The sequence below is a fragment of the Pongo abelii genome, chromosome 18, assembly GCF_028885655.2.
Source record: "Pongo abelii isolate AG06213 chromosome 18, NHGRI_mPonAbe1-v2.0_pri, whole genome shotgun sequence".
Classification (NCBI taxonomy): Eukaryota; Metazoa; Chordata; class Mammalia; order Primates; family Hominidae; genus Pongo; species Pongo abelii.
The window spans coordinates 72,647,601-72,658,454 of NC_072003.2; the positions used below are offsets into that span (position 1 = coordinate 72,647,601).

A 10,854-nucleotide genomic window follows, 5' to 3' on the forward strand; every position below is an offset into this window, starting at 1 on the left:
TATTCTCTTCTTAATGAGCTCCAATTATAGCATGTTGGATCTTCCTTGACTGTTTTCTGTTTCATTGATTGCCATCTTAGAGGCTTTCTGCCATAATGACCCCTTTTTCCTTTTTTAAAATTTCATATTCATTTCCTTGGGTGTTTTACTGCTTTATTTCAGTGTGCCTTATATTTTCCTTGAAATCTACTTTCCTTTATACAGCTCTTCTTCCTATGTCTTGGTCTGGTACTTCCTTACTGTCTTGTGAGGTTTTTTGTTTGTTTGTTTGTTTGTTTTTTAATGGTTTTAGGGGTTTTAATTTGATATTTTATCAAGAATTTTTAGTTAGTTCTCTTTTTTAGCACAATGATTGGATAACCTAGCCTGCTATCAATAAAAATAGAAATCCCTACCTAGTCATAGATGGTTTTCTGAAGTTGCAAGTGTTCTACCAGAAGTCTGAGCAAGAATATGCAAAAGGGAGATGCCATATTTCTTTGATTCAGAGATATTGGGTGGCTATTCACTGGCCTATTTATGACTATAAGCTTTAAAACTTTTCCCAGAAATTTCCTTTCCCTGTCTTATCTCATGCTATTTTGAATCTCTGTCCAGCTGTGAAGCCAGCTGTAACCTTGTGTTTATTCTGTTTGAAGGGTTGATTCTCATAAGAGAGAGCTTTCAAATATGTAGATAAATTATCAAACTATTTAGTATGTTTATTGGGCAGTGTTTGTTTTTCTCATTGGGAAGATAAAAGGGGCAAAATGTAGAAGTAACTTGTATTTCCATGTCTTCCTGAGCTTAGTCTAGAATCCCTTATTTTGTCTAAAATGGATTCTAGATCTTGGGAGAAGGATAAATCTAGTCACATGGAATAGAATCCTTTGTTAAGATATTTGTTCCAAGCATTTGGATTTTGGAAGATCAGTATTTTCTAAATCTTCCTGTATTTGCAAAAGCTTAAAAAAAATTGTGACCTGTATTCAGGAATTAACTGTATTTGTTCTAAGACATTTTTTTTTCACTCTTAGGTGAGAAAAAAAATTACTAAAAATGACAAGTAGAAGACTTGAAGAGTCCATGGGGGCTGTTCAGATGGGATTGGTCAATACGTTCAAAGGATTTCAAAGCAAGGTTTTGCCACCCCTGAGTCCAAAGGTGGTTACAGAAGAAGAAGTAAACCGAATGGTAATGTATCAGGGAATTAATATGTAAAATACTTAATGCAATCTCCTTAGGAGAATGACAATTGCTACTTGGCATTCTCAGAATGCCAAACAGAATTACTGACTGATTAATATCAATTTAGTTATAATGGTAGCTTTCTGCAGAGTGTAGGTACCTTTTAAAGCCTGAGAAGTTTTGAAATTGCATACATACTTCAAAGTAGAGGCTTGATTTTGCTTAAACTAATCGGTTGAAGTGAGACTTTACAAATGAACTATTAAGATTTTCTAAATACTAGATAGCACCATGACTGTCATTTGTTTAGTTCAAAAACAGTCAAATATCAGAATTTCATAGGATGCCACCTAATTATTTACTACCTACTGATTGGCAAGAGTAATTTTTGTTTGTATATTTATAGAACACAGAGCATTAAAATAATGACTAAGTGGTATTTAAGAAAAATACGTATTTTTCCTGTTTTTTAAAATAAAACATATTTATAGCTTTAATTATTTATAATGATTGGTGATAATTTATGAACCACATGCTATAGAAAATATTAGTAAAAATGTATAGTGCCAGGGATAGTATTCACTACATTTTAAAAACTAATCTTAAGTTGCCTTCCAATTAGAGAAATAAAATCAATCATTATTCTCTTTTGTGATGGTCATTGGTACGTATTTAAAGAAACTCCGGGCATTTTGCTTTTAAGACCTAATTATTTTAATTTAAATCACACCTCTTAACACTTTATTATCCTTATCTGGGTTCCAATCAAAAAGATCTTAACCAAGTTGAAAGCTGTATTAGAAATATACCTTCATTTAAATGGATTCAATCACAGAAATAAAATTTGTAGAAAAATAAGCATTCTTAAAGTACGTTGTGTTTAACCCAAGGCAACATAAATCAGCTAAGTTATATACCCTCAAATGTTTTTTAAAAATCTTGGCATATACTTAAGCATTAGTAGCTGCCAATGATCATAATCTCCCTGCACATATAGTAGGAACATTCTAGAACTACAATAACTATCATTGGTTCTGGGTAACTAATCCCTTGTTGGGTTAGTTTTATTTAAATGCTAGGTTACTTTTTTTTCTCATAACATTGGAAAGGGTAAAAGCATTTTGTGTTCTTACTGGGGTGTGTGAATGTGACTGGCTGTGGGATCTGCTGATTAGCTCAGAGCTCTTTCAAAGCGAGGTCTAAATGCGCCCTTGTGATGTCTCTAAAGTTCAAACGCATTCCTAAGTGATGTAGTCACACTTCCTAGATCTTTGCAATTTTATAAGATTTCTCTCTAACATCATATCATAGTTAAACACCCAAAAGCTTTGTTTGCATATTGTAATGTTAGTTGAGAAATAGAGGTATTTCAAACTCCCGGCTTTTGAAGCCCTTGAGTGACTTTACAAACTGAGAGTTTTATGCACAGATGCCTCTTCTGAGCATAAATGTTAAGCTCTTTGGACATGTTCCTATGCAATTTCTTGACATTTTTCTCTCAGGTTCTTTTGTAGGATTCCTTCAAAATCATAAAGAAACAGCAACCATATGTCATTTTCAATTACCATGCAAAGACCTCAGAAGTGCGTGGGTACTTCTCTTATATAATTTACTTATTTTAAATATTTTATAAGGGAACTTAGTGGCATTCCAGAATTATCCTGAAAGCTGCAAACACAAATTATTCATTACTGGTACTTATGAAAACACTTTTTCAGTACAACCACTTATGAATCTTTGGTTCTTATTGTTTTACATTCTAGCTTACACCCTCAGAGTTCCTGAAGGAAATGTCCCTGACCACCGAGCAGAGACTGGCAAAAACACGTTTAATGTGCCGACCACAGATCATCGAACTCTTAGATATGGGGGAAACAACACATCAGAAGGTAGCTGCTCTCTGTCGTACTTGCATATAACGTGGGCCCTGGCACAACGCAAAAATTCCAGAACAATAACTAAGTAAAATTTGTTTCTTGGCTGCCTAATCCTTTATTGGGTTTGTTTTCAATCCTCCTTTTCTGCCTCTGAATATCTTCATATCTGTGATTTGGTATGGTGAAGACTGCCAGTGCAAACCTCTTTTAAAATAACTTTTGACTAGTTATACTCCTTTCTTAGCTGCTTCTGAATACTATTTGACACTATAGTTTACACAGGTTAGGAGTAATTCTAAGAATTGTATTAGTCAAGCCCAATTAAGTTATTGTCTTAGTGTAACAAGTAATCTCTCCTTATCTGAGCTGCCCACTAGAAAAGAAAGAGTTGGAATTGTTAATTAAAGTAGGCATTTGTTGTCTATTCTGGATCATTTCCAGTAACAGACATATCCTTTTAGTCTCTAAAGAATAGCGATTTTATCATGTTTCTATATTCGAATGTAAACCATACATTCCAGGCTTTATGAGCATATGATTATAAAAGGTCTGGTTTCCTATTTTTTAATTAATTTCTTAAATTATATCCTTTACTTTTAATGCACAAATTATGGTATGAACCTCCAATAGTTGGGCTGCTGGGGAGATTAACCTCTTCTCAAAGAGTTCCCCAGAATTTTCCTCTGAAAATTCCTGAGAGTTTTTCAATGTTATGTTCCTCATGAAGAATGAGTCTTTGAGGCTTGTCTGCTTTTACTGCTACACCATTGCTTCCTTTGTCTAGGATATGCATAAGCTTCACTGTTCTGAGCATTGCTAGCTTTTTATTGTTTTGTCTGTTCCCCACAACCACCCTCCAAATTTGAGCGGAGGGAACATGGTCTTTTCCAAGACATTTCTTCTAATTAAGTGCCATTTCCTCTTTTCTGAAAGCATAACACATATCAGGCTATGAGGAGTTTTTCATGTGTACTACTAGTGTGTGTATTTTAATGTGTTTTGACTCTGCTATAAAGGATGAGGAAATCAGATACTTTACACTTTCTCTCCTCTCCTCTTTAATTCAGTTGGTTATTTTTTAATTTATATTCTGAAATTTAATCATTTATCTCTTAGATGGGTGGCAGTCATCTACTAATTTCTTCAATAAGAGCTTATGGACACTGTATTTCTTTGTTTTATGTGTTTGATAATATTTGTGTCTTGCCTTTATACTGAACTGCAGATTTGTTACTTATGAAATTCTTGGGCCACAAATTTTCATAACAGCTTTGCAGGCATTTTCCCCATGACCTTCTGACTTTAAATGATGGTATGTAGAAGTCGGAAGCCAGCTTGATTTCTCCCCCTGTAAGTTAATCTTTTAGCCCATGTGCCCAAAGATTGTTATTATTTTAAGTTCAGTATTAGGATACCACTACATTTTTCCTGAGGTACTGTGGGCCTTTATTTTATTTTTAGAAAATTTTTCTTGAATTATCAAGTATTTTTTTCATATCATTTTTCAATGATGAATATGTTGGACCTTCTTTGTCTGCCCTTCTACAGCTTGCATTTCCTCTCTCATTCATTTTTAACTTTCTGTTCATTTCCATTGCATTGTCATTACATTCATTAGGCTATCCTCTGTGTCCCTTACTTTGAGTTATGTATATATTTCTTTTATGCTTCATTTTTTACCAGACCAGACCTGGTTCAACAGACCTCCTTAATCATCCCACTTCTCACCACTTCCTCCACCACCATTCCAGTTTAAGCCACCATTATCTAGAATACTGACATAGCCTTCCTATTTCCATCTCATTCTCCCTCCGCCCCCATTATCACAAAGCAGTAAAAGTAATTTTTAAAATGTAAATCAGAACATATTGCTTCCATGTTGTCTCATAGCATTTGATATAGTGAGCATCTCTTTTTTGTACCCTTTTATTCACTTGTATCTGACATGGCATACTCATTTGATTTTCTTTCTACTTTTCACTGGTTGATTTTTGTTGTTTTATTTGTTGGATTATTCACTCATTTCTGATCACTAAATATTAGAGCTCCCAGTACTTGGTACTTGAACTTCTTTCTCTTCTGAACTCACACCTTAGGTGACGTCTTCTAGGAAAAAAGGCTTTAAATTCTACTTTTTGATGATTACTTTTATTTTTATATCTCCTGCCACCGTCTGTCCCCTGAACTCTGGATCATATAGTCAGCTTAATGTATGGTTGGCAGCTCAAACTTAATATATTTAAGATCTAATTGTAGCTTTACATTCTATCTCTAAAAGCCTGATCTTTCCTCTTTGTCTCTTTCCTCCTGCTTTTCATACCCCCACTTATATGTTTTCCCAGACCAAACACTTAGGAGTTGTATTCCTGATGCCTCTCTTTTTTTTTTACATCTTATGATCCAATGATAAGTGCTGTGAATTCTGCCTTCACAAATGTATCTTTAATCATACCGCTTCTCACCATGTTCTCCACCACCATTCCAGTTTAAGCCACCATTATCTAGAATATCAAAATTGCCTCCCTGTTTCCATCTCGTTCTCCCCCTGCCCCCATTATCACAAAGCAGTAAGAGTGATTTTTTAAAATGTAAATCAGAACATCTCACTTCCATGTTTAAAACCATCCAGTGACTTCCCATTACTCACATAGTAAAATCTAAACTCAGTGCCAAAACCTCCAAGGTCCTGTACCATCTAGTCCTGCCTTCCTCATGGACCTCTTTGCCTTCTACTCTTCTCCCTCTCATTCTCTTCTCACTGCATTTTCCCTATGCTGCTCTTCAGACACTCAAAGACAATTTCCACCTGAAGGACTTTGCACTTGCTTTCCCTTCTAACTGGAGTGCTATTCTAAAATCTTAGCATGACTTGCTTCAGACCTCTACTTAGAAGTCATCTCAGAGAGGCCTTCTCTTGACTGCCTATCTAAAAGAGCAGCCACCTGCCAGTCCGCCATCTCCTTCTCCTGCTTTAGCTTTTTTTCACAGCCTTTTCACTACCTGACTTTGTGTTCTGTATTTCCATATTTTTTGTATGATCGCTTGAGCTTCAAGAATGTCAACTTCATGAGGTTAGGGCCTTTTTTGGCTTTGTTCACTATGTTCAGCATACAAAAAAGAACGTGGCACATGTTGGAAACTCAATATTTATTGAATGAAGACATGAATTTTTAATCTCTCCTAACTGCTCACTTCTTTACATTCTTAAATATTTGCTTTGTGCTCTTTGACTTTTTTTTCTATTATGCTCTTTGAGCTTATGGTGAAGTGATGTAGTTAAGACTGATTGCTTCGTGGCAGAAATTTAGTTAGCCAGAAATTAAAGAGTATATATTGTATTATTCCACTTACGTAATCAAGAAAACTAACCTATGATGTGAGAAGTAGATTAGCTGTGTTACCTTTGCCATAAATCAAGTGACCATATATTTAATAATTGGTTTGGGGGCTTTCTAATCTGGTACATTTATTTTTATGATAAATCTTGTGCTAATATCTCATTATCATTACTGTGGTAAGTAACGGTATATGATATGTAATAATATAATTATCATGTTGTGCTACCTGATAGAGTAAATCCTCCTATCTTGTTCTTCAAATGTATCTTGTCTATTCTTAGTCCTTTGCATTTCCATGTAAATTCAATCAGCTTTTTTGTTTCAAAAAAAACCCTGCTGGGATTTTTTTTTAATGTATTACATTGAATTTTTAGATAAATTTGGGGAGTGTTTGACATCCTGAAAATATTGAGTCTTTTAATTCGTGAAAATAGTATATTCCTGCATTCAATTAGGTCTTCCTTAATTTCTCTCAATAGTGTGTTTAGTTTCTGGATAAAGGTCTTATACATCTTTCATTAGATTTATTTCTATGTGTTTTACATTTTAGGATACTATTTTAAGTAATATTGTTTATAAATTTCATTTCCTAAATGTTCATTGCTAGTACCTAAAAATAGAATTGGTTTTTGTATGTTGACCTTGTACTCAGTGACTTTGATAAATCACTTATTAATTCTAATAAGAGAATTATTAGAATGATTTATTTGTAGGTTATTTTGAACTTTCAAAATAAGCAATTACTTTGCCTGGGGAAAATGACAGTTTTGTTTCTTCTTGTTTGATTTCTAGTACTAAAACAACCTTGAATTTCTGAGATGAACCCAACTCGGTCATGATGTGTTATCGTTTTTATGTAGTGCTGGTTTCAGTTTCAGTTTGCAAATTTTTTTTTTCTCTTTCTCTTTCTTTCTTTCATCTGTCTGTCTATCTATCTATGGTTTATGAATGAGACTGGCCTATAGATTTCTTTTCCCTTAGTGTCTTTCTCAGATATATAAAGGAGGTTATGCTAACATTATAGACTGAGTTGGGAGACATTTCATTTTTTTGTTTTTCTTTTCTTTGGGACAGTTTCTATAATACTTGAGTTCTTTCTTTTATGTTTGGTAGAATTTTCTTGTAAAGCTATCTGGGTTTGGAGTTTTCTCTGTAAAAGGTTTTTATTTACAGATATAATTTCTGTAATAGTTTTAGAACTGTTCAGATGTTCTGTTTCTTCTTGTGCCAGTTTTGATACATTTTATTGTATTTTTCTAGGAATTTGTATTTTTATCTATATTTTCACATTTATTGATATAATAGTTATTTATTATCTTTTTACTGAATTTGGGTTCTATTGTAATATTCCCATTTCCATTCTTTGTATTTGTTCTTTGTGCCTTCTGTCTTATTTTCTTGATCAGACTCACTAGGTATTTTGTCAATTTTATTAATCTTTTTAAAGACCTGAATTTCGCTTTGTTGTTTTTATGGTATAGTTACTTTTATTTCATTAATTTCCTCTCTTGTTTTTGTCATGTCAATTTTTTTCTTTCTTTGGATTTATTTTGCTATTTATTCTAACTTATTAAGATGGATACTTACAGCTGCAGTTTTCAAACTGTGTGCCAAGGTGCCCCAGGGTGCAACCGTGAACTGAATTTTCAAGGGAAACCTGGCAATACCCAAAATCGACTGGATGCTAAACAGGCTACTAGCTTGGGATAATTCGTAGTTTCAGCATTAGATGATGCTATATTCACTTTGATGATGTCATACTTTACAAACCTGGCTTCTCAGTGGTTGGTCAAGTAAAAAGCAAGTACTTTGTGAAAATCAAAATAGAACAAGAAATGAGGGGTCCAAGTCCAATTTGGTTCTGTTGTGCAGTGCCCAACCAGGGCACACATCCCATTAGTAAGCTAGTTATTTGTATTATTGTTTTGTATGATGAGAATTCATTTAGAGTAACCATGTATTTACCCCTTTATTATTCTCCTTTCCTTCCTGCATCTCTGAACTTCTAAGAGAAATTCTCTTCTCCATAAAGAATACCCTTTGGTATTTCCTTTAGAAGTTGGTGACAACATTTTTCAATTTTTATTTCTCTGAAAATGTGTTTATTCAAACTTCGTTTTTGAAGGGACTTTCCCCAGGTAAAAAATACTATGCCTGCAGAGTTGTTTTTTTTTTTCAGGATTTAAAAAATTTTATTCCTCTGCCTTCTGACTTGCGTTATGTTGAAAAGTAGGCATGTGTTTTTGCTCCTTGAAAGTTAAATATTCTATTTTTTTCCCTCCAGTTTCTTTTACACATTCTTTTGTCATGTGTTTTCAGTGCTTTTACAATGATGTACCTGGGTATGGATTTCTTTTTGAATATTTCCCATGTTTAGTTTTAATATCCACAGGTCTATGTAGTATTTTCTTATCTTTCCCACTTATTTTTGTCAATGTGTGACTATAACAATAATTTACTCTTTCAACTGAAGTTTTCAGGAATTGACCTGGATCAGGCATTATTCCAGCCCTTTCCATCAGAAATAATATTTCAGAACTACACTCCCTGTGAAGTCTATGAAGTTCCATTGATTTTGAGGAACAATGACAAAGTGAGTATGTTCAACTCTTCCAGGATATATAAGAATGGGTTAAAGTAAAATGGGATCTTGAGGGATCTTTGATAAGTTCTTTAATTTGATAGACTTAGGAAAATAGTATGAAAACATGTTCTTTGATTGTAAACCTAATGACGACAAGGCTGTGTCTGTTTGTTGCTATATGTTGAGTCCTAACCAGTGCCTAACAAGTAGTGAACTCCCAAAACATGCACTAACTTTCGTTGATTAAAGGATTGACCAGATGAGTGTCACGGGGTTCTTATGTATGACAAATTGGGCTAGGTTTTTATTTAAGACAGGGAAATTCCTATTAATGTTTATGTAGTCTTCCTTAGAGACATCATTTCCCCAATTCAAGATATAAACTCTACTCATGAGAATTGCAGTTGTTGAGCATATATATATATATATATATATATATACATACATATATATATATGTATGTGTGTGTGTATATATATATGTATATATGTGTGTGTGTGTGTGTGTGTGTGTATATATATATTTTTTTTTTTTTTTTTGAGACAGAATTTCACTCTTGTTGCCCAGGCTGGAGTGCAATGGCACAATCTCAGCTCACTGCAACCTCCGCCTCCTGGGTTCAAGTGATTCTCCTGCCTCAGTCTCCCAAGTAGTTGGGACTACAGGCATGTGCCACCACGCCCAACTAATTTTGTATTTTTAGTAGAAACAGGGTTTGTCCATGTTGGTCAGGCTGCTCTTGAGCTCCTGAACTCAGGTGATCCACCCACCTCGGTCTCCCAAAGTGCTGGGATTATAGGCATGAGCCACCGTGCCTGGCCGAACATTTATATTTGTATTTTCCAATGCATTTATATTCTGCAAATTGTACCTTTTTAAAAGCCTTCTTTTCACTTCTAAAAAATGTAGGTCCTTTTCCTTCTTTTCTGTCTTCTTCTTTCTATAGAAGATAGCCTTCGGAGTTTGTCTACAGTCAGTTTTGAAGGCTTCTCTCACTGTCTATGTCTTGTCTCTTTGCGATTGTAACGGAAGATTTCTTTTTCAGCCTTATGACTTTTTCTTTAGAGATAAATTAGGGTTTATTTCAAGAAAAGATATTAAATGCCTGAAGAGTTTCTTGACACTTAACAATAATGAAAGAAAGAGTAATGCGGAAGTTCAGCATGAAGCACACTTGAGTGTGAAAAGTAATCAGATGGGGAGGAAGGCATTGGAGAGGTGGGAAATCTGGGTATAAAGACAAGGAGGAATACTTTCAGGGGCCTAAGAATGTGGAGACAAAAAATTCTAGCTATAAGACAAAGTAGAAAATAAGTGAAGACTATGCAAGAATCCAAAGCAAATGGGAAGACTTGCAGTTATATTTGGTACAGCAGCTCATTAAGGGAATCAGCGATGCCTTGCAGAGATCAATGGGGTGATTTAGTGACAGCAAAGCCAGACTCTGGAGAAAATGGTCTGTTTCATTCTTTTCTGCAGTAGCGTTACTAAGAGAAGCTCATGGGTCATAAAGAGAAGGAAAAGAACCGGAGGTACACAAGATTGTGTTCCTGGACCTCAAGAAGAGGTGTATTGCACAGACAGTAGGGCTCTATCTTTTCATGCAGTTCAGTTCTCACTTCTGACTCTCTTTTCCCTTTCTATATTACTTTTTGACTCTTGCTGAGGTATTTTTAGCCTACTAAAGTGGTACAGTCCAAAGCATCCTTTGGTCACCCCTCTCTGACCTTAAATAAGAAATGGTCATCAGTGGTTGTTTAATAGCAAGTCGGGGTAAAGGGCACATGTGAGTTTTGTCTGCCAGACACTCAGTTCTCATGGATAACCCAACATCTCTTGATAAGATGCAGCCAGAGTGCTGGCCACATGGAAAGAGGGTCCCATCCTA

The 10,854-nt window shown here is 34.7% G+C and overlaps 1 protein-coding gene across 3 annotated transcripts in view; it reads left to right on the plus strand.

Moving 5' to 3' along the window:
* HYDIN (HYDIN axonemal central pair apparatus protein) overlaps positions 1-10,854 on the plus strand; it is a 438,909-nt gene that overhangs the window by 48,787 nt on the left and 379,268 nt on the right. For all 3 annotated transcript variants that reach the window (XM_024234010.3, XM_054534089.2, XM_054534091.2), the window contains exons 2-4: positions 1,017-1,173; positions 2,931-3,056; positions 8,856-8,975. In XM_024234010.3, coding sequence (XP_024089778.2) covers positions 1,039-1,173; positions 2,931-3,056; positions 8,856-8,975 — 381 coding nt within the window. In that variant the 5' untranslated portion in view covers positions 1,017-1,038. The remainder of the gene's footprint in view (positions 1-1,016; positions 1,174-2,930; positions 3,057-8,855; positions 8,976-10,854) is intronic.